Genomic DNA, 25953 nt, shown 5'->3' with positions numbered 1-25953 from the left:
TGAAGATGGGAAAAAATCTGACGCATCAGTGTTAAAACTGATAAAATAATTGTCTGTGGGGGCTGTGGTAATCATTTTGAAAAATAATATCTCGCAACAACATAGAAAAAAAGAACTATGAACTAGTTCATTTTTGGAACTGTGAACTTAGTTCAAAATTTTGAGTATATGAACTATGAACTGAACTAGTTCATTTTAAAATTTGTGAACTGAACTTTGAACTAGTTCATGTAGAAAGTGAACTTTCCCAACACTGACTGCCGTTCAAAAACGTGTTGGTCAGAATTTTTTTTCAGTAAGCATGCATTAAAGTGATCAAAAATGACCTTCCAAAAACTGTTTTCATATTTCAGCTTTGACAACACAGGAATAAATTACATTTTGAAATATATTCAAATAAGATTTTAAATTGTAATACTATTCCACAATATTACAAGTTTTACTGTATTTTTGATGAAATAAATTCAGCTTTGGTGAGCATGAGCTCTTTATAAAAAAAAATATTTGGTACCTTATGTATATGTATAAGGAATATTTTGTTCCTTTGTGCTTTTTTTGTTCCTTTGTGCACTGACTAAGGAGCATGAGTCAAACTGAAAAAATAAAACCAAAGTTTTTCTGAGGTAATGTGTTATGTAATCTTGTTAAAATGGATTTCATAAAATTGGTATCGAAAAAAGTATCGATCAGGAACCGGTATCGAAATCAAGGTATCGGTATCGGTATTGGTATCGAAATTTTTTAAACGATACCCAGCCCTAACTGACAACGACAACTTCCAGGATTGAACTGTAATCGCTAGTCTCCAAATGTCTTTTGCACTTTGCCCCCCCATCTTTGAGTGAGCAAATAAAGGAAAGAAAGAGAGAAATACCAGAGGAAATCATATTAGAGGTAATGAGGCTGTTTGTTGACACAAGGGCTACCCACATGGCAGAGCGTTGCTCAGAGGGGAACTATTGTTTGTCTAGTTATTCAAAGTTAAATCATTCATAGCAGACTGTTGCTGAATACATAAAGTGAAATGAAGATATTTCACCACACACATTTTGTTTGTTTGTTTTTTTACAACACAATATTTTAGCAGCTTTTACAAGAAATTAAATACAGAAAAAAACAGGATTGTTGTGAATATTACATTTTAAAATAACTGTTTTCTCTTTAAATATATTTTATAATATACTGCCACACGATCCTTCAGAAATCATTTTAATATGCTGATTTGAAGCTCAAGAAACATTTCATATTATCATCGATGTTAAAAACAGTTGTGCTGCTTAATATTTTTCACAGTGGAAACTGACATACTTTTTTCAGGATTACATTGTAACATCATGTATTTACTGTCACTTTTGATCAGTTTAATGCATCCTTGCCAAAAAAAAAGTATTATTTTAATTTAAAAAACAAACAAACTTTACTGTAAATAATTTACATATTTAATTAATTATATTTTTTAGTAATATACAAAACATAAAAGTGAACATTAATTACTTCAGGCATTTTTATTGACAAAATATACGAAGATGCAAATCAGGTTAGATTTGATGGACAGATGAGATAAAGATAAATGGCTCTCATTTATTTTGATCTATAAGCAAAAATAGAAATTGCTGTGCAATCAAACTCAGCATCAGTTTTAGCCAACCCCCTTCTTGAAGACAAGTGAAAAAAGAATTTCCGACTAGGTCATTTAATGTGAAATCATTGGAGATGATTGATCATTAATGGGGATATTCTGGGGATATCTAATTTGATTTTATCAATAAATTCCACTAGAAACAAACCTTGTTGTATTATTTTTATTTAATACTGTGAAGCTGCTTTGATACAATCTGTATTGTGAAAAGCGCTATACAAATATACTTGACTTGACTTGACTTGACATTACTGATCATGACAGAAACTTGATATAAGATGAGACACCCAGTGATTTTACCACATCTTCCCTCACAAGGGCAGAGTTTGTCCTCTAGCTTCTTTGGCTGATTGAGTTTGCCTCTCTGAGAATCCATTATCACAAAAAAACCAAGCCATACATTCATAGTGTCTGACATCTATAGGCTTTACCTATAGTGCATAAGCTAGTGCTGCTGCTCCACCTGCAGGCCTCACACATAAACTCTAACCTCAGGGAACTTTGACACACCTATAGACATTCAGTCAAATACCCACCGATTGCATAGAAAAGGCAAGGATTTGATTTATTTGTGTTTCCTCCTTTTAAATTGTCTATTATACACCCCACATAATTTATGTATCACCCAGTCAAACTATTGGAAATACATCCACAGCTTCTACAATATTCATGGAGTCACATTAGCTGTCATATGCTTGTATGTACAACCAAAGAGTCATTTAAACTGGCAGACGAATATAGCGTGGTATATGGACCTAAACTTTGAATTAACCCTTAGATGAATCCACAAACACAGCATTTATGAACTAGCGCTGCTGCAGAAGAGAATCTGCCTGTCTGTTGGTAATTGATGACTGTGAGACGCGAGTCAGACACAGGCCAGTGTTTTGACTGAAGTGGATTAGGGAGTACACTAGCTAATTACAGTAATACGATTACACAACGACAGCTGGACCTCTGCCACTGTCTTGCAGCCCGATCCCACCCACTGTGCAGTTCAGGGGGATCTCTAAACAGCTCACCTTAAAGAGACAGCTGACCCAAAAATGAAAATTATGACCTTATCATTTTTTAACACCCAGTTTATCCCAGCTAATTTGATTATGCTTCCAGGTGTTGATTTCCAAATACAGAAAAAAGAAGGTTTTTATATTCTTGTGGGATCAGATTAGCTGACTTCATACAGGGTCTAGTACTTTCATCCCCACTTTTATAAATCTATTTTGTATTTTTGTTCCTGATTTTACCTCAAAATCAGAGAGGAAATTGCAGAAAAACTTAGATTTCATCTACCCGAGCACAACCAAGGCAACCTTTCACATTTTCCTTACCACTTCTGTTTTTTTCTCTTTTCTTGTGTGGCCCTTTTTTCTTGCCGCTGAAAATGTCTTTGAGTGGACCTCAGAGACATAAGAGCGGACATCCCATCAGGAAGCGCTCCTTGTAAGCGGTCTTTTCATGCTAAGGGGGCCGTCTGTTAACATTGATAGCATCTGCTGCGCACAACAGTTCATTAAAACTGACGGACCTGTTGAATCAGATGATAAATGAGTGTGACATTGAGTCCAAGATCAGATCTGTAAGCTTAAGATAGGAATGGTTTTGTTTTAATCTGGTGTATTCCAGGAGAATTCTAATGGGGTTCTTCCGCTGTCATCATCTGTATGTTGGGTCACAATATAGATGTACACTGTTTCACAAGTTACTGCTGCCATCTGCAGAGTCAAGGCTGCACTTATTAATGTCATCTGTTCCCCAATGAGAATTAGTACAGGCACAAATACACATACACACCACAAGAAAATAATAGAACATGTCAGAATGTGCGATACAGCCGCAGGGTCACAGCAGCAGAGGTGGACTCAACTTCCTTACTTGAGTGAAAGTACAAATATTACTCCGTTACAAGTAAAAGTTGTAAAGACCGATTTTTACTTAAGTACTTCTGTACTTTTACTTAAGTATCAAAAGTAAAAAGTAAATGTCAATGCATTGTTTTATTATTAATACTTATTTAGTTTGGCAATCTCCAGACCAAGCTCAATCTGCAGGGCGAAATCAAATTGCAGGCAGATCGGGCTAACTTACAGTACCTTATGCCTCTGAATCTATGCCTGCCTATACCTACCCTCATATCAATATCAAATGTATTCCTAGAATACAGTTCCAGATTGAATGTGAGATTGAATAAGTGCACTCAATAATGCCCTCAAATAGTACCCTATTTAAAGTTGTTTGGCTTTTAGTATGAATATGCTAGCCTTACTGTTATCAATAAGCTAGTGTGCTCCAAAACAATGACAAAATTCACATTTAGAAGACCAAACCCTGAAAATGAAAATCAGGTTGATGTCAGAATCCAACGTCACATTTGCGTTAATCTCCAGCGTTGGACAGACGTTGTATTGCGGTTGAAAATGACAAACGGGTTGACGTCAGAAACCAACATCAGTCGGGTTCTGACATCAACCCGACTTTCATTTCCAAACAAAATCCAACGTCTGTCCGACGTCGGGTTCTGACGTCAGAACGACGTCAAAAATCGGACTTTCATTTCCAACCAAAATGCAACCCCAGCAACTAAAATCATCCCCTGACTGACGTTACTACTTTCTACTCAAGGACCTTGACAGAAATGTAATGGGGTAAAAAGTACGTATTTGTCTTTCAAATGTTGTGAAGTTAAAGTAAAAAGTTTCCCAGAAAACATAATACTCAAGTAAAGTACAGATACTCAAAAAGTGTACTTAAGTACAGTACTCAAGTAATGTACTTTGTTACTGTCTCTGCACAGCAGAGATAAGTCCAAAAAGAATGCTTCCGATAACAGGATGTTTATACACCAAATCCAGCGGTCCTTATGTTCTTCAGTCCGACCGACTCACTCAGTCCAAACATTACAGCGGCATTAGTTTCCAGCATCATTTTTCCATTTCAGCTCCAACATCAGAATGTTTCACTTCTACATGTAATATGATTCAGAATGAATCTCAGAGGTCAAACATTCCTCAGTTTCACCCTCTTTCGCCCCTTTTAAGGTCAGAAACCTTAGACATTAGAAATGTTTAATGGGAAATAATCTTAATAGTTATTATTATTCATTTTTAATATAAACTTTTTGTTGTATTACATTGTTATAATAATTATTAATAAATTATTATTGATTGATTTACTTGTATTATATTTATTGTATTATTATTTTAGAAAATAAAATAATGGATTCAAATAAAGAGTTTTTTATTGTTTTACTGTATATTACTTTTTTTTTTTTTTTACTTTACTACTTTTACATGCACTTGATTATTAATATAACAGTTCATTTCCTTATATTGAAAAAAAATAATAATAATGGTGTCGACAAGCTATCTTCATTATTGCCCGTGTCATTTAAGTTCTGATTCAGTTCAGTTTTTTGTTAATGGAATCATTTAAATGGATATGCACTAATATTTAAGTGTTGACAGATAAGTGGGTGCAAGTTAGCAGGTTAAGCACAAAGTCCAGAAGTTAGATAAATCCTACGGATGTGCATTTATCAAAATCATCATATCATGTGACTTCTTAAACTAGCATATACAGCACTGTTCTTTGTCTTTTTGTGCTTGTCTTTAGTTACTTTACTTGTTGCGAAGACAGACTTTAGGCTGCAGTGGGAAATCTAATGAACATATGGTGTTTTCTCTACATTACAGCGCCCATACGGTGAGGTAGCGCTCTGGAATTACGGGTCGCACACGCGGTGTTATTGGCAGGAAGTCATCAGACGTTGCCCTTCTCACAGAACACACAGAAGCAGGATAGAATAGACAAGGATTTGGCCCCACACCAGCCTCCTGGGAAAAGTGTCCGAGCTCATCAGGAAAGCCATTTAAAAAAACAGTGTGCTTCCGACTAGGAGAGAGGACAGCGGGGGCAAGAATCACACACTCCGCAGTGGGGAAATGATGAGCCTGTTGATGACACACGCTGAGCAGCCAGACAAACAGGAGGAAACCATGTGCGCGAGTCCATGAGCGAGAGAAAAACACGGCAGAGGTCACAGATAGGATAGTAATACAAACTGGGAGGGGTATCCCGTGCAGATGGAGCGCGTTCCCAGAGGGGGCAATATCAAATACTCCGCAGAGTGTTAGAGCAGGGAATGTATTACTCATACTTCTGTTAAACCTACTCCCACTTCCTGGGCTGGATGATGTGGGAATCTCATTCTCCTTTCTCATTCTGATTAATCCAGCTGAGTCAGCTGACCATCAAATGGACAGCCTGGAATTTCTGAACATTCTGGTTTGGGTTTTTGGGAGAAAGTAAGAGATGCTTACTCATAACAAGGGTTAACCACATTTTCTCAAACGATAAAGAAAAAAAAACACAGGAATAAAGTCTGGAATGGATGTTATTATATAATGACGTGCTGGAGCAGACGCTGTCAGGGGAGATGAATAATCCTGAACTCTGTTGGACAAAAGGATGTGGGTTTAGAGCTAATTATTTTGTACCTTGTAAAGTGGTGAGAGTACAGTGTGATATCAATGTCCCGTTTCAAAGGAGCCCTGCTGTCAGGCATTCACAGTTCATTTGGTTAAAATAGCTTTATTCAGTTCAAAAGAGTCATGTTAATAAAAATCACAGTAAATTATGTCGTTAAAAAAAGCTAAATGTCTGGGCACTCAGTCAACCGGAGGAAATATGGGAAGGGATTGAACTAAGCTCATCTTTGTTGGACGGCCACACAACAAAGAAGCGTGTTTGAAATCTAAAGGCCACGCATGACTTTAAGTCTAACAGTAAAAGTAAACAAAACCAAAAAAACTACAACAGTAAAATTAGACTGATAACAGTAGCTGCCACAAGATACATGGCTATTCTCATCGTATTACTCAAACTGCTGAAGCGTCTCATCCAATGTATTTGAGAGGTTATACTTTTGGCAGACACAGTCAAGCTTGTAACATGTTTTTGATTTGCTTGGAGGTAGTCTCATCGTTCAAATGTTTTGTTGTATACCTGTGAGAGTCAAGAGAGAACATTTAAATGCACTTAAAATCATATCACATCACAATGTTTTCAGCAGAATCAAAGACTTATATAAATATAAAAGAGTAAAGCTCACAGACCTGAGGGCATTGAGAAGCCCCTCCACACTGTTGGGCGGCTGATATCGCAGAACCTTAATGCATCCTTTCATCTGTATCATAAAACAAAACAGACAATAACATTATGTACTTGTTTTTGTTTTTTTAAATCAGGTTTTGTATTTGTATATAGTTTACTTTTAATTAGGGTGCTCTATTTAGCACATTAATTTAGTTGGTAACAATTTACAATAAGGTTTGTCCAAGTTAAATATAAGAATAAACAATACTTCTACAGCATTTATTAATCTTAGTTAATGTTCATTTCAACATTTACTAATACATTATTAAAATCAAAAGTTGTATATGTTAATATTAGTTAATGCACTGTGAACTAACATGAACACATTTTGCATTTAATGAGAAAGTACTAATATTTTTAACATGTTTAACATTATGTGTTAAACTGACAGCCCCAATTAAACTATTTACAAATCTAAAATCAGATTTAAAAAACTGGAATTAATTAATAAATGAATCAGCATAATTAAATTAATATATTTACATCAATTTTGGAGGACTTTACGAAAGCTCCAGCTGGATGGACATAGTCGTATAGGATGATCACCCCCACCATCACGCGCAGACAGAATAACACTGTGTCCTCACTGGCAAAACGAGTGCGGTACTCCCTGATCATTACACACACACACACACACACACACACACAGAGGATGAATTACAAAGTTACAGCCTGCTACAGAAGAAACAAAAGCACGATTAAAACAGAATTGTTTGAACTTACGGTGTCTCTAACATGACTTTACACACACTTGCCATCGTACTCAGGCAATCTGTTGTGTTCTCTACGGGTAGTTCTGCATGCTGATCAGATAGAGAGAGCAAAATGTGTTGGTTATGCTGGTTTGTAATGAGAAAACAGTGATTTGTAAGTGAAAGTGAATGAGAAACATTCTCGTATAGATGTGTTACTGAAGTATATTATGCATTTTCTGAGACTAATCAAGTAGAATTTATTCATGAGCATCTGGACTTGTTTGTCTATTTAGTTTACATCCATTTGAGTGGTTGTGTAAGGCATGTTAAAATCCAACTTCAACAGTTTTACAACCACCTACCTTTGATACAAATTTAGTTGTGGCATCGCTTAACGTTTTCAGCATGGGCGTGGCATTGGCGTAGAAGAGAGACATGCGATTGGCCAGTTCGTTGTCAACCTCATTATGCTCTTCTGCCTGCAGAAAGAACACACATGGGTTTTTTTTCAGCATCTAAATGTGAAAAATCCATACTTTTGAAGATTTAAACTAAAGGGGTCAGTTAAGGCAATGGGCTTTTTGGAGGTTATGGATGCGCTTTTCCTTGGTCAGCTTTACTTAAGTAGTTAATCATGGAAATGGATGTGGAAATTGGGCATTCTGATGTGCTGAAAAAGCATTTTAGCTGACTTGAAACATTTCATTCATTACTGTATGCTAAAAACTGAATGTAAATCCTGCTTAAATCCACAGACTGCAGACATGTCCAGAATTCCTAATACGTGCTCATGTTTCATGAGATGAAAGCGGCTGTCGTAATTATTCCTCACAGAGAGTGCTTTTAATTGGCGAGGCAAGGTCAACGATCCTCTGTGTCAAACCCTGCTGAGCCGCTCCCTGATGATACAGCACACGCTAATGAGACTCAAGTCGTTAGCGCACGTTACCATCTCAACGTCAACCAAACGCACTGAAGCCTTGTGTCAGCTAAAAGATAAAAGCGGGCATGCGGGAGGAAGACGGACAAAATAAAAACCAGGAAAAGATGGAAAGAACGAGATGAATGCGATATCTCCTGTTCCCCTGAGTCAGGATCTTGTGCCGCTCTGCCATCTAATGATCCAGACCATTAGAGAACAGAAGAGCTCCCATTAACCCCTGGGACACGGGGGAACAGGGTATTACTAAAACATAAGTCGCCTGATAATGAGGCATATTTCCATACTCACTGTTTGGTTGATGATACGCATGCGGCTTAAGGTCCTTCTGTAGTAGCTGAAGTCATTCTGGATGGCGGGGTTGGTCATCTGGCGAGAGAGCAGATGAGCATTTAAATGCAGAACTGGCAGCTGAAAATTGTATTTCTGCTGAATATGGGAATGGGAAACATGTAAACATCGCATTCATGCATTTTTCATTTTACTGTGAATGTATGAATTCAAGTGAACAATTTCAAAATCCAATAAGCATATGGCCATTTCATTCACCGCTGGGTCTGGTGACAGACTTCATCAGTTCAATGATCTAGAATAACAGATTCTCTATGGCACCTTTGAAAGCAACTGCACATGGGTTTTTATTAATATGAGTCACTGGTTGCAACTGGACTTTCTGTTCCAATAGTTCAACTAATTAGCTGAATCACTTACGTGCAAATTAAGTTAACTAATTGGATACAAAATTCAGTGGCTTGCAAATCAATTCTGTCATACACGTTCTCTATAGCAATCGGATTATGTGTGATATAGAAGAAAACTGAGGGGATTTTTGTGGTTCAAAAAATAAAGCAGCTTTACGGTATGATACTTTAACATAACAGTTGGCATGAAATGAAAATTCACCCGAAATGCACATTATAGATTTTGCGGTCATCCGTGCATGTTTCATTTTTGTAAAAAAAAGAAGAAAAAAAGAAAAATTGACCGTGTAATGTTTAATCAAAGTGTCATAACTCGATCTTCCGGAGAAAAGGACAGACTTCTCTGCTGACGTACCGGTATGTCAGTTTCTACAATCATTTAGCCCACTTAAACCCTGGCCTTGAAAGCATGTATTCATTCATGCCAATCAACAACCGATGCATAGAACCGAGTCTCTCCACCCTTTATCTTAATAAATAAATGGACCCTTTTCAAAGATGTGTTTCCATAGTTATCAACATCGTAAATCTAGTAAAGTTTTTCATATTTTCATTTTTTAAAAGGTAATATAATTTTATTACACTAAACTTTGTGTTATTTGTAATTCTATTAAATTAAATTACAAAAAAACTAATTTACACTGCTGCCAGGGTGTTTCTAATTCAGATGGAGTGAGGGAAAATTTGACATCTTTCTCTCTTTTGAATGTTGTAATCAATCTTTCAATTTTTTCCCCTCTTTTGAAAAGTGGTGGAAATTGATTATTTTTCTTTTGCTATTGGAGCAAATGGGAATACAAAAATTGTATTTGCTGTTGTCTCCCGTTCACCACTATAGAAGTTTACCCAACTAGGAAGACTTCCGCTTCTGAGAACCATCCGTTACACTCGTATGTACTTCACAGTACTGAAGAAAACATTTGTCGTTACTTCCGTTTCATCCTTACTTTAAAGTCGGCATGAAATTAAAATATTCAAAAAATTGTACATTTTTAAATACACATTGAGCTTAATGTGAACATTCATCTGTGCGTTTCATTTTTATTTTTATTTTTTACCTTGTAATTCTTAATCAAAATGCCATAACACCATCTTCCAAGCAGACTTCTCCAATCAATCTGCTTAAACCTGAAAAAAAGAGTGTTTTGGTCGATCGGATCTCAAGGCGAGGGAGACACTTTCCCGTTTACACCTAGTATTTTAATCCGTCTCTTTTGTCCACTTTCAACCACTTCTGTCCTGATTTCTTCGAGGGGAGGGTCTATGGCTTTTTCAGAGCTTTCAATCTAATGGAGGCTTGTGCAATTTACATATGAATGAGACCAGAGATGATGCAAAAACACAGAGAGCAGCAGCAGACCTGCTAGAAATCAGGAATGGTGAGAGAACATTGTGCTCGGTATGTTTTTCATCTTCAAACCAAACCTAGGTCTTCAGCCGACAAAGTTTAAATCACGTCTGGCTAGCACGCTTCTCGTAATGTTTACACAGTAGGTCAGTAGGTGGAGAGTAGGCGTCTTTTGCGGCTGTTCAAACACATTCGACCGCATGAGCGTCTACACTACGAAAGCAATCCGGTTGAATGCGTTTTTGACTAAAGGTCCTGGCACACACTCAAAATGCTTGCTACCGATTAAATTTTTTTGACGGACTAAACATTTCGGAGGCAGTGTGTAAACGTGATTGACACAACGTGAGGTCGTATTCATTTTTTAACGTGTGAAAATTTCGGATAAGAATTTCAGACCCCGGAGTGTGCAAGACCTTAACTCCGGAAGTAGTCAAAGGGGACAAGCTCAAAACGTTTTAGACCCAGTTTACACCTGTATTCAGTGTTGTTCACTTGTGATCTGATTGACAAAAACACACCGGGTGTAAACAGGAACACACAGTCGACTGTAAGCTCACATTTAGATCTGACTCCATCCAATGAACAACCGATATGTAGAACCAAGACCGCACCCTACATTTTTTGCTTTTCGCTAATCCGTTGCATTTGGATGTACATCATGAAATGGAAGAAAACATTTGTTACTATTTCTGTTTGATCCATTTGTTGCAGTTTGAAGAGAGATTGCATAATCACTGCTTGTTATGTTTCTCATTTGTAAGTCTAATAAATGAATACGTATAAATATAATTTACAGATTTCTAATGGTCAGCTAACTGCAGATTTTAGGGGGCTTAGAAGAGGCAGGATGCTGGAGTTTCAATAAATAGGGTCTTTGCTCCTTACACCTTTGCTCCACATCCTCTTATTATACCTAATTGTTGTGATTTCGCAGTCGTTTTCCGAACCAGGTTAGTAAGAGATAATTCCATGAAGGATTAGACTGGAAGAAAAGTGCAGAGTGGTTGTGACCAGAGGTTGCCTGGTTACCTTCAGCTCATCGAAGCGCAGGGTGAAATGCAAAATCTCAGCGAACTGCCGTGCGAGTGCCTGCTCCTGCTCCAGATGCTGAGTTGGGCTACAGCGTGAGCTCGTGAGGAACTCCAGCAGGCCCTGAAGAGAGTCTTCTACAAGAGACACAGAAGAAACAACTGCTAGTTCATGCTGAATATAGGTATGCATACTGGGTTATGGTCTCAAAATTTGAACAAGACCAGTCTGCCCTTTGATGTTTCACCAGAGCCTCGCCTCCAGAGAGCACTGCCATTGGCTGGTTTTAATGTTTGATTAAGGGCTATGTCATGTTTAATTAGGTCATGACCTATTTCTAAACAACATACCCTCCATCTGAGTCACTCAAACCCACAGACAGACAGCACAAAAAGTGAAAGCAATGACATTTATTAAAGGAGCATGGCAGATGCTTTGAGACATACAAGATTATAAAACAAAATATTTCTGTATAATACATCAGTGGTGTGTAATACTCAAAATTTCCAAATGAGTTGCGTTCACTTGCGAAACATTTGTGCCATCTCGCTAAAGCATTGAAATGTTATTTTTCTTCTCATCTAATTTTTTACTCTCCTTTTTCACCATCTCTTTAAGGACTCAATAGAAAATAGCAATTTTAAATTGTAATAGTATTTCACAATATTACCGTTTTTACTGCATTTCTGATCAAATGAAGTCTTGGTGAGCATAAGAGACTTCTTTTAAATAAAATCTCATCAACCCCAAACTTTTGAAGAGAATGTATTTCTTTCCAGGATAATGAATTTGTCACTGATACAGTAGATGTGGGGTAAATACTGTCAGGGATGAGGAGAGCTGTGTTTTTGCTAGATGTGGTGAAAGAAACTGGCCTTGACCAAAGAGCATGATAATCCAATTGTGACGCACTGCTGCTCTGTTTACGGCCCGTTCCCTGGGAACATGCGTTGAGTCGGAACAGAAATCTCACAAGACTATTAAAATCAACTCAAACTCAAAAACATATTCAGCAGTTAATGTAACTGTGATTCACAGACTGCTCATATTCTGTACATCATCAGTCTTGCTCACGTGACATTGCTTAATTATATCACACAATCCACATTTTTATTTTATTACTTACGTATAGCTATATGACAGTAGGTGATTTTCTCTAATTAAGAAAGGCTTGTGAAGGAGCATATGAGCTGATGTAACAGTAAGGACAGTTTAATGCCTGGGCTTATATAATCTCACTAATGTCGGCTGCTGACGTGTGCACTGGTACATGTTTGATCATACTGATGAATCAAGTCTCACTGAAAATCGAAACACTCCAAAGCAGATGCAAATTCTACAGTACACGGTAAATGGGTCAGTGGACCATACACCTGTGAGGAATTGTGTCACATTAAAAATGACCTCTCATTTATCACCTGTGCCTCTAGGTGAAAATAGCTGTACGTGTTATTATATATAGTTTTGTGTGCAGTGCACATTAAAGAAAAGAGAAAAAAAAAAGACATACCCAGTTTAAGTGAGAACTCATAAAACTTCTTTAGTTTGCCAACCAGCGGGACAACGGCGGCCCACGCTCCCTCCTGCACACGCTCATCATTGGGATGCTGTATGGCCTGAGGAGACAACACGCGCACACTTAAACCCAGCTGGGGACGACATTGCTGACAACAGAAATAAAAGGAGTTTGTGTCATGAAAAGCAACACAGAGCACAGGCCGATGTCAGAAGGATCTGCAGTGCACTCTAGATGTACTCGCCTGTCTGATGGCTTCACCTGCTCCGCTGTATGACTGCAGCTCCTGTAGTACAATCACCGCCTCTGTTAGCACCCCGTTGACCTCCTCCCATACTCTCCTCTCGGCTTCTGTGGGCTTGGCATCTGCAGAGGAGAGATCAGCTCAGAATCGCGGCTGGAACTGTAATCGTCATTATTATCATATTAATTTGTTATAGTAATTATTTTAAAATATATTTAATTTTTAATATAAATAATTATGTACAGTTATGGTAATAAGAAAATAGCAATAGTTAATAGTAACTAGTAATATTAATAATTATTAATAATCCATTATTATTATCATTATAATAATTAAATACTAATTAATTATTTATAATAAATATTAATTATATATATGTATACATACATACATACATACATATACACACGCACGCACACACATATATATACACATACACATATATATATATATATATATATATACACACACAGTGCAATGCATAAGTGAATACACCCATGCTAAAGTTGACTAAAAAGAGGAATAAAAAATCATATTTTGGAAATTGAACTTAATGCCTTAATTAAAAAAATTAGGAAAAATCCAACCTTTAAGGACACCAATTTTCTTTGTGAATGAATAATGTGTCGTAAATAAATAAATGTTCTTCCTTAAAATACATGGTGCATAAGTGTGTACACCCCTATGTTAAATTCCCATAGAGGCAGGCAGATTTTTATTTTTAAGTTTTTTTTTTTTTTTTTTTTTTTAGGATACTATGCATCCTGATAAAGTTCCCTTGGCCTTTGGAATTAAAATAGCCCCACATCATCACATAGCATTCACCATACCTAGAGATTGGCATGGGGTACTTTCCATAAGATCATCTCTCAATGCAAATCAAACTAGCTATTAGGCTAACTGAAATAAAACCATGCCAATCTATGATTTTTTATTCCTCTTTTTAGTCAACTTTAGCATGGGTGTATTAACTTATGCATTGCACTGTATATACATATATATATATATATATATATATATATATAGTACTGTGCAAAAGTCTTAGGCATGTTTTTCTCCGTTTTTTCTGTTTCTTCATGTAATCACAGACGGACTCGATGGTTGTCAGACTCCTTGTGCATACAGAAATCTCACTGGATTATTACAAATAAGGGCAAAAAGAATGTTTGGAAATGTAAACTGATATTTCCTACTGACACACTACAGCAAAAGATATAAATAACTGCCTAAGGCATATTAACATGCCTAAGACTTTTGCACAGTACTGTATATATATATTATATATATATATATTTTTTTTATATATATTTTTTTTATATATAACATTATATATTAATAATACTTATTTTTAAATAGCAATTATTGTTATTACAATATTGACAGTTTGTTTAATTTTATACCAGCAAAATCACTGTGAATATATTGTCAGTGTATGATTTATCGCCCAGCCCTTGACTCCAGGTAATATACACAGGTTGTAACTTGTGACTATGGCTGCACGATATTTGAAAAAAACTGACATTGCGATATTTTGTCTTTCTGCGATATATATTGCAATATGATAACAGTTTAACCAGATGTCTTGAATAGCTCTATTTGGAAAGAATGAATCGTTCTACAGGGTTCCCACACCTTGGTTAACTTCAAATTCAAGGACCTTTCAAGGACTTTCCAGGTCCAATACTCTCAAATTCAAGGACTTAATGTGGGGACAGATTTCAAGTGAGAGCAAGGTTATATCGTGTTACCTTTTAAGATACATTGTTACAGTTTTGCGCGCGTGAACGTCATGGCAACGTACAACACAAAGCGGGAAACACTTAGCGTAATGCGTAAATGCGGGTAACTTAGGTAAATCAAGCAAGCTAATATGCATGGGCCACGAAGTGTTGACGAAATAACACATTAGCGGACCGGAGGGAATAATATGGAATTTTTTCCAGAAAACTTCTTGCACAAAATAAATTCAAGCACTTTCAAGGACCTGTATCTATGTGTGTTTATTTTCAAAAACTTTCCAGGGCCTTGAATTTTTTTTGGCAGATTCACAAACTTTCGAGGATTTCAAGGACCCGTGGGAACCCTGGTTCTAGAATGATTGGGCTGATTTTGTAGGGAGTGAATCTGCTGAGCAAATAATAAACAATTTGCAAGCATGTAAATACATACAATAGAACAAAGATTCAATTTAATAAACAATGCTGTTAGACTTGCCTGAAAAACATAAAGCACTAAGGTACAGAAATTGAATAATCAAATGTAAAATAATACTGCTTATTCATCACTGTATACATTAAATATAATTAATCTTTGTTAATGCTACAAAAGTGATTTTCTTTTTGTATTTTGTTGTTTGATTAACATTAATGAAGAACATAGAAAACAGTGCGCGAGTTCTCTTTCACGCCTTCTTGTGCTCATATGGTTTAAAATAGCTTTAATGTTTAAACTGACAGGACCGAAAACGCCTGTAAATGATAAACTTGCGCTCTATGATAGTTTGCAATTAATCCCAGAATCACGTGCATTTGAACCGTGGTGCCTGGTCCGTACGTATCAAACACAATCCTTGACATCACACATCCTGGGATGTGACAACAGCTGATGCACACATAGAGACATCGATGCTAAAACGATATATCGTGCAGCCCTACTTGTGACGGTATATTCACTTACTTTCAAAGTCCAGGAAAAAGTTCCCTGTATTGTTCTCAATATCCCGCGTGAGAACCTTGATCAGATTCCCCATCCCGACCTGTCAGACACCTAAAAGACAAGGAGAAAAGGAAAAGTGACGCAAAACTACTTTCTGTATGACAATTTTTGCTCGTGGCGCTTTGAATGCCAATCAAGGTGTATACACCATTTTATTTGCCTTCAAATACAAGAACACATTCAGGTTGACTCAATTCGCATCAAGACCTGTGACACCTGTGCTTTCGACAGCAACATCTGGCCACACACACGTGAGCGTGACAGGGAACATCTGCTCGGGGCAGTGCAGAAATCAGGGGAGACCCAAATGCTGCTGCATTCCCCTCCTGAACACACACCCCAGTTCCTGCAGGTGAAAGGACACAAGCCGCTGAGAATGCAGTAAGACTGCAGCACGCATGGGTGGATCCTACTGCAGGATCATGTCGCCCTCTAGCAGTCAAAGGGTCTCTATTGTCCAAAATTGACACTCCGAAGTACCCCTCCCTTTGAGCTCAGGACTAAATCATTGTAAGAATCATATGTTCCCTGAAAAGAGCGCACTCTCATTCTTATTCATCCGCTCTGAGCTCAGCGCTCCCACAGCGAGTCACTGAGCATAACAGATTAAATAACATCACAAAAAACCAACAGAGGAGCGGATAGACCTCAGAGTTAAACGGCATGTCAACACACTCAAAGCCCAAGGACAGACTTTTGTGTTCAAACCAAAAGGAAACTTTGTTTATTTCTTTGAAGGACTTTTCTTTCCCTCTAAACGAACTGCCTTGAAAATAGGTAAATGGGTTTCTAGAGTGTCTCACTGACCTACAGCGCATGCTGCAGTGTGAGCGGGGGTGTGCTGTCTTTATATCTTGGCATACTCGTGTTCACATGCCATTTCGGATTTAAGCAACCAAAGGGACTAAATAAGCACTGGTGTCTTGAACCTCCTAAGCCCCCCTGTCAGCTTTACACCCCTCAGATTGGGGAGGGATGGTACCATCTAAACTGAGGTTACTCATTTGACTACAACATACACAACCTGCAATCCTATTGGCTAAGGAGGGAGAGACCGAACATTCTGCTGTTTCCATGGAGCCTAAAATATTTTTCAACACAAAATGTGCCGACAGCCAATAGGAGCGGAGCACAGGAGTACTCGACAGGACTTAAAAAGAACTTGAATGAATTAATCATGAGTGCGGCACTAGGAAAAGAGACACGTGACTGGAACAGTTTGATAAAGTAAACCTCGCAAGTTCTCTTAAATGTTTACAAATGTCATTTAATTAAGTTCTGCATAAGATACATTCAAGTTCAACAAACTATTAAAGCAAAACCTTTTTACTATAAGAAGGGTAGGGTGTAGGGTGTTCTAGGAAACTGCTAGATGAAATTAATTAATGATATATCATATCATTATGTATAATAATTCATGGTTACATATTCATTTATACCAACATTACCAACATTACTAAAACTATTTACAAAATTAATTTGAACAGCAATAATAAGAGCAAAAAAATGTTTTATTGTGATTACAAAACTTAAGAGGTAGGTAAATAGTAAATTTGTCGGCCTACATCTGAAGTGGGGCGAAATACAATCATACTTCCAAATTTAAATTAGGTGATGATCTCAGTGAGGAGGAGTAAAATCCCAAATCCTATTAGAAGAATGTGTAGCTATCTCAGTTTTTGCTGGTCTGAGAGAGAGAGAGAGAGAGAGAGAGAGAGAGAGAGATTTCGATTATAGGTGTGAATGCAGTGGGCTGTTTCCTCCCACTGCAGCATTGCCTCCACGTGCTTTTGCCTCTACTACTACTACTATCACCCAACCAGAGAAGAATATGACCCCGCCCGTTTCCTCCCCTCTCCCTCTTTATACGGCAGAGAGCGGGGGAGGAAGTCACGTGTGTGAGGGGAGGCTCTGCAGTCTGAGGCAGTCTGCTGCGGCAGTGCAGAGAGCACAGATAGCGCTCCTCTTGACCCAGATTCCAGCCGTGCCACGTCACACTGGGTTAACATTTAACCCTGGCATAGAAAGACATGGGCAGATACGCTGCAGGTTGCCCCCGGCAGACACGGCTAACACTCATACACACGCACGCCTTTGGCCACACAGAGTCTGTCCCTTAAGCTTAATTACCTTACATTATATCAACTTAATGAATTAATAACACTTATTGTGATAATAATAAATGTAATATGATGTTATATATAATAAAATTCAATATTCTGTTAATTATTAAATTATTTATCATTTTCTAATTTAATGATATATTAATAAAAACACTAACACTATCTTTATTACCGTCACTTATTATAATGATAATAAATAAATAGATAATAATAATAAATATATATTTGTGATATATTGTATATGAATTATATAGAAAAAACATATCAAAAATATAATCATATTTATGATTAAATATATTGAATTTCTCACACACAACACACACATAAAATACAAATTTCAAATGAAATTATTTACACTAACAGTCATCATTTCTGTCACTTATTAGGATGATAATAAATACATAATTCTATTTTTGTAATGAATTAAATTAAAAATGTTATATATATATATATATGTGTGTGTGTGTGTGTGTGCATTATTGAAATGATAAATTATATATTTTATTATAAATAATAATACAATATTATGAATATATAAATGATAATATTATATAATATTATTAATACTATATCAATAGTAAAAGGTAAACTTTTCCATTATTTGTTCTGAAAGGCACTGTGCTCTGATTAGGTGTCAGCCCACCGCCAGAGCTTGATTTCCTACCATCAGGAGGGAAAGAGAGCCACAGGCGCGTGCGCGTGCTGGACAGACAGATAGTCTACACATGGACACAAGCATGCATGGCTGGCCAGCTGTAACGGGGCTGGGAAGCGTCAGGCATGAGTCAGTGAGAAATAGCGATCACTCCTTCCGCCGCATGATGGAAATTCTGACATCTGCACCCTTCATTTAGACCCTCGAAATACCACAGGACGCCCAGATTTGATCAAATAAACATTTGGTATATTAGCTATGACACATTTTTCTTAAGAATCTGTCTGCTATGAAACAATATTTATGACAATATTTTTTGGTGATTTTTCTGTTATTGCCCCATATTGCGGATGATGTTATTTAGATCTAGCTGTACAAAATCTCTGATTAACTTGTTGTTGGGAGCACAGCTGAACTTTACATGAACCTAAAAATGAAACCCACGTTGCCCGTGAATCTCCTCTGTTCCGCCCCTGTGCGATCATGGATGTGAAAGACACATCATTCCCCATCATTCTGAAACACCAGTGTCAATGAACCGACAGAGAGAATTTTCACATCCACTACACTCATGACGACCTTTAAATGCAAAGCTAATATGACCCAACACATGATATTGTTTTCACTTTAAAAATGCTATTAAGATATGTGTCAAGCTGATTTGACCTTGAAAAAGCTACAGAAATTCTTTCGTTTCATATCTACTTCATAATAGGAAGGTTACAGTATCTGTGTACAGACACTAGAAATTGAAGGGTTGTATTGCCTCCTGGTGGACATTCGTAGCTATGACAGGTTTTGTCACCCTGCTGACTTTAATTCAGGGTTATGCATCATTGAGAATGCACTGTAAATTCTAAATTAATTACCGAACTTAAACTGAATCGGGATGCATTGCAATTTGAATATAAGGAAGAGGAATTCAAATTCAAAGAAATACACTGTAATTTTCTATTTCAAAAGGAACATTTGTCAAAATTTTAAATGCTGGCGTACAAAAGTTTTGGAAAAAGTTTAAAAAGCCTTGAATTTTAAATGTTTATAGACTTCATACTTGTATTAGATTACCTTAAATTGTTTAGCCACTACTGTAAAAAAATATTGGTGCAATTAGCTATCATCACAACTTAAAATGTTGATTTAAATTGAGATGACTTAAATATTAAGTTGTCTCTTAATACAACTTCACAATTCATGTTGTCTAAACCTAAATTTGTTCCTTTTTTAGCGGGATCAAGAAATTACTTTTTGCGCCATTTTATTGACGTTATAAAGAAATGTCAACATTATTTTTTAATCAAATATGTTATATATAAAATAAAAACCACTAAGCCAAGGCTCTGACCAGACCAAGCATTTTATGAACATCCTCTTTTTTTTTTTTTTATAATTCAATTTAAACAAGTGCCTTCCCCCTCTTTAGGGGTGATAATAAGATGCAGAAATGATGGTTTGACACCTCTGGTTTAAAAAAACACACCAAAGCAGCATTAAGTGACACTGATGCAGAAACAATGAATTCTCAACTGCCAGCCATAGTAAGTTTGTTGTGAATTTTTGCACTTATACTGAGTTTTCAGCTTCAGGTTATTTTGCACCTTTACTATTTAGATTTATAGATTACATTTAGCATTAAATCTCACAGGGGAAGGCAGTTGCAATCCCTTGCCAACTCCAGGATGAGTCCCACCTGATCTCATGAGAAAACTTAACTATTTACGAGGTGGCAAGTTTGTGAGTCAGACAAAAATGTATGAAGAAAAAAGTAAGCTTAAAGTCCCACCTCTAACCACAACCCTAAGCATAACCATCAGTGGGGTGTTAGCAGATTGTACGAATACGAATTAGACACCAATTCGCCAAAACCTGAAATAGTAATGAATTGCTATGAGATTATGTTGGTGAATCAGAAGATTCAAGTAGGGAATAATGTTAGATACAGATATGTATCCTTAATTCGGTTAAATCTTCAAGATAGACTGAAACTCTGTGTATCATTTGCTTGTTCCTCCTGAACTAAGATGAGGGACAGTTTGCTGCATAATGTTGATTGCACAACATCATTCTCACATGCAACTTGCAAGACCGACTACCTTCACTGTTAGGATGTTTATGGGTCATGATTGGGTCAGTTTAGTTTAAAGGGGTGGTATAATGCCCCTTTTTACAAGATGTAAAATAAGTCTCTGATGTCCCCAGAGTGTGTATGTGAAGTTTTAGCTCAAAATACCCCACAGATAATTTTTTAGATATTCAAATTGTCCCTTTTGAGGGTGAGCAAAAACACGTCGTTTTGTGCTTGTCCCTTTAAATGCAAATGAGCTGCTGCTCCCGGCCCCCTTTCAAGAAGAGGGCGAAGCTACAACAGCTCATGTCCTTAGCAGCTTGCAGACACGCACTAAAATGTCAGATACTGCCTTTTATGTTTATACAGGAGTCGGACAATGATGACAAACTAAAGAAGAAGTGACAACATGTAGAACGCAACAGGACGTTTCTGAATGGTTAGTTGATGAATTTATGTAGAGTTAACTTTCTTCAAGTCTTTGATTAGCATATTCTGTCATGATAATCTATAAATCGCTCGTGTGGGAACTGTTGTAAGATGCCTACAGAGTGACATGCTATTGCATTTGTGTTACGTACTGCATTGTAATAAATGTGAAAAGACAGATGCGACGGCTTGAGCAGACTCACAGATGTGCTCTACTACAACAACTCTTCCTCTTCTCATGGACTCACCCCCTTTGTTGAGTGTTTCCGGGGGCGGGTTTATGTACATTTTAGGGTTCATGATGTCACTAACCCGGGAGGAAGCTCGTGTAGTCCCCATCAGTCGTTTGTTGTAGTCCTTAAAAAGCGATTTCTGTCAAATAAAATATCTCCCTTTGCTTTGAACTTTGAGCGTTGTAACTTTGCAGATGTTGTTTATGCTCAAACAGCAGCATACACACTAACTAAAGTTAAAAAAGTGAAATCATAATCAACCATCCCTTTAAAGGTGCATTAAGCAACTTTTCATGTTAAAAATACCCGTTTTCTAACCCATACATGCTTAAACAATTGCCTGATGGGCTGAATGAGCCCTTCTATGATCACTGCGATTGCCTCTATAATCCTGTACAGTAAAATAAATAAGAGGGATTCGGGACGGAATCGACTGGGCGTGACGTCATGCGCGTTCACGCTCACCTGGCTATGTCTGGCAGGTTTGTGTATTCGCCGCCATTATCCGCATCAGCGAAGAAAACTCAAGCGACTTTTGCAAAAGTAGAAGATGGATTCAAAGAGACCGGCTTCTAGTTCATCCCAAAACCCAACGCAAACTCCACGTAACCGCGTGCACAACTCTGGCTGCAGTTTCGCGTGTCGCCAGAAGGGGGCATAGTTCTGCAAAAACTCAGAGACTTGCGCAATGCACCTTTAACAATATAGAAGGTACAATTTCAAATTGAATCCAAGATTCATGAAATTGACACTATTTACTCTATGGAAAGACAAAACTGAAACAAACCGTTCAAAAAACGTTCAAAAATAAATACATAAATCCATAGTTAAGAAGGTCAAACATGCCATCATGAACAACTTCTTGCTCTCTCAAATGCTTTCTTGCGCTCACTAACATAACTTCTGCATGCTACTGAAATGCTGGATTCACTTCTCTATACCTCTTTCAAAAAAAAGAAAAAGAAAAAACAAGCAGCATGGAAAAATGCCACAGGCAGGAACACGAGAAACCTAATGTGAGCCGCAGCCATCGGGCCTGTAAGAACACGCTTCCTTAGGCATGACAGCACAGGTGTTTCTGTTCTCTCCTGTGCTTTTTTATTTGTTGCGCATGTACTGCTGAAAAATACGCATGCTGTTGTTCTCAGACAGTGTCTAAAGATCATTTTTGCACTTTTACCACAGCGCGACCTGAGGGAACGGATACCATTTCAAATGTGATCCTGTGAGAAATTAAGTTGAAATTCCAAATAATACTTGAAACTGAAAAGAGCAAGATATATTTACTTCTAGCTTTTTTTCATCTTAGGACAGCAATGAAAGTAAGCTGGCCATGTGAATGTATTTGGTGGAGCCATTACCGTACAGTGCAAAAATGTGCTGAAGCATTTTTAAAGAGAGTTCGACCACAAAAAGGTGTCAACTTGCTGTTGATTCGTTTGACTGTGAAGACAGATAAAGCGAGCCTGTCCTACCACAAAGCATAACCAGGAAATTGAACCAACATTCAAAAAGGGCAACCTCCTTCACAATAGGCTACATCTCAAACTGAAAGCTAGTTAGTATAAGCTCACAAGATAGTATTAGCTCATTGTAAACATGGAAACATGCAAACACTCAACACGTTATTTAACATACAGTTTCTGCATGTACTGCTTCAGTTAGTCACACATGCCTTAAGGGCATGTAAAGTGCCACTGCACGAACCCTGCAGTACAGGAATGCTCCGCTAATTCCAGAAGACCAATCGCAGCACGACATCTCACAGCACAATAGCATCACAAAGTAGCTGTTTGCAGAGAGCAGATGCGATTGATCAGCATCTTACAGTGATTAGAGATGTGCAGGTGGCAACACTGCTGTTTATGCAGTCCATCAGTATTAGCCTGTAGTTAATAATTACAATGAACGAACACGTTTTTGATCTTTTCCCCTTTTACATAACACATAATGGCTCGGTTTCACAGATAGTGCTTAGACTAAGCGGGCCTTAGTTCAATTAGCGCATTTAAGTAGCTTTTATAAACAGGCCTTAGAAAAAAACATTACTGGTGTGCATCTTGAGACAAAACAATGAGCAGTGACATATTTTAAGATTTGCCAGTGCAAATTGCTTTCAGTTAAGACAGCTCAAACATGCATTTAAGTCTGAGACTAGCTTAAGCCTTGACTGTCGAACCGGGGGAATATATGGCAGGTTTAAATATTCACTTAAAACATGTAACACATCATGTTAATATATGCAATATAGTTTATATTAAGCTTTTATAAATGATGTTATCTGCCATAACCTAGTCTGGACATCTGCACGTCTTGGTGTTTTAATGCGTACCACTGCTCTGGAATTTGAACCATTGCTGCTGTGTCAGTATTTATAGTTCATGTTCTTAATTAAAACCTGTGGCCTTGCACATCACAAACACTTCCCGCGGAGGAGGACAATGACATTTAACAAATGAGCTAATGGATACACACATGAACAACAAACAAACAAAAAAGAATTTGCTTATATGTAAAAAGTGGATTTATTAAGGGTCCCTATGATACATTTTTATAGTTAATATATAATGTTTCTAGTAATGCTCTGCTCTAAAATAAAGTGAATGTCCACTATTGTTTTTTTTTTTTTTTTATTACACAAATTTAGGGATGCACGATATATCGGCCACCATATCAGTATTGGCCGATCGTATATGTTCCTTTTTAATGTTATTGTTATCGGCCCGATAAGAAAATTTGGCCGATATATGAAAGCTGATAAATAATGGATTATTTCCTTCAGCTGAGACACATCAATGCGCACTGTCCGCCATGATGGTTTTGAATTGCTTAAAATATGATTTATGAGGAAAATACAGGTAAGTGCAACATGAGCAGAGCAAGTCTGTCATAGGCTACATAAAATTTAAATGAGAACATTATAATTGTGTGCTTGGGACATGGCTTTTAATAGTAAAACGTTTGTTTTTGTAATCAGGCTCTAAACAATTTGGATTTGGATTTATCGGCCATTATATTGGTTTATTCAAATATAACAAATTATCGGTTATCGTGTCGACATTTATTTTTATATCGGTGCATCCCTTCACTGATTATTATGTTTAGTGTCTGATGACCAATATCCAGAAATGTCTTTTAATAATCTTTGCTTGTGACACAATAATAACGAGTAATGAATAAAAGTAAATGTAGCTATGTTTAACCTCAATCTAAGTAGTGGTTAAGCATAAATTACTATGTAAAAAAAACTTTATTATTTAATGCAAACAATACATTAAATAGATAAGTTACCTATGTGAACATGTAGCCTACCTGTAAAAGAGAAAGGGGGGTTAAAACAATTATTGGCCTATCTACTAAATTAATACATCAGCTAGATATTTTTTTTTCTGTAGCCTAGCTTGCTTAGTAAAACGTGTAAAGTCACAAATATCTAAAATGGTCAATCACAAATATCTAGAAAGGTCATGTAAAGTTATGAGAATTTATTGGCCTAAAAGAGTGGGAACCCTTTTTATTGGTTATACTTTGAATGAACCGCGCAATTGTCATATTAACATTTTTATTGAACGTTAAGGACTAACAATTGTTTCAATAAACAGCCATAAGAAATTGCAAAATAAATGGTTATCCCTATCCGTACATCGAATAATCTAGATTTGGACCTGTAGCTCTATGACAGTGAAAATGTAGGAACTTACTGTGCGTTGAAATGCGTGTTTTGAATAAACAAAATCAGGAAGTGGCATGATCTATTTGAACACAGAGGAAGTCTGAAAACTCGCACCATTGCTTTTGTTCACAAGAATAGTCTCGGTTTTTATCATAAAATTCACTCTTTTTTTCTGCTCAGCAGCAGACAAATACGCACAATACACGTAAAACACAATACAGGCACACAATTCAAAGCCATATCTGTAATCACCGTCCATTACAAAGAATACACACGTCAAGTCAAGTGAAATTAAAAGTGACCAAACGCTTTGTTTCACAACATACTTAGGAAAGTAATGTAAAAGCTTGATATGATTCATTTAAAATCTTTAAACTTGAATTTAAAGTATGATTGATCTTTCTTTGAGTTTAGTTTGAGTGATTTGTACACTCAGGTTGTCTTTTGTAGCCTCTCATCTCACCTGAGCGCTGAAGGAAACAAACGTTCTCTCGCGCCTGGTGTCAGGTTGCATAGTGGAAAGGTAATGCATCTCAATCCATGATTCTTACCTCAATTTCCAGTCAATTCAGTGAAAAGTAAATATAGGGAAACGCTGAAGAACACCCTGCTCAGCGGATCATTGTGAAGATGTGGCGTGTGTCTACATTTTCCGGATTGGCCAATCAGAAGTGTTGGGTTTGACGCGCAGGTTGAGCTCGACTAGACTATGGGAGAGCTGAAGAGGCTCAGCCTACATCTATAAAAGGAATTGATTTCGAGAGAGGAAGGAAGCAGACTAGTTTTGCTAT

General features: G+C 37.0%; 1 protein-coding gene across 1 annotated transcript; it reads right to left on the bottom strand.

Moving 5' to 3' along the window:
- Positions 1-6213: 6213 nt before the first annotated feature.
- Positions 6214-25852, bottom strand: fam49ba (family with sequence similarity 49 member Ba). The gene is made up of 11 exons (XM_084411378.1): positions 25714-25852; positions 15946-16035; positions 13270-13391; positions 13020-13125; positions 11510-11646; positions 8720-8797; positions 7851-7967; positions 7517-7596; positions 7277-7403; positions 6754-6824; positions 6214-6643 (listed from the first exon to the last, which is right to left on the bottom strand). Exons 2-11 carry the CDS (start codon positions 16016-16018, stop codon positions 6577-6579), a joined length of 978 nt encoding a protein of 325 aa, XP_084267504.1. The 5' UTR covers positions 16019-16035; positions 25714-25852; the 3' UTR covers positions 6214-6576.
- Positions 25853-25953: the final 101 nt, after the last annotated feature.

This window comes from Rutilus rutilus, assembly GCF_951802725.1.
Source record: "Rutilus rutilus genome assembly, chromosome: 6".
NCBI lineage: Eukaryota > Metazoa > Chordata > Actinopteri > Cypriniformes > Leuciscidae > Rutilus > Rutilus rutilus.
This window is presented reverse-complemented; position numbering and strand designations above follow the sequence as displayed.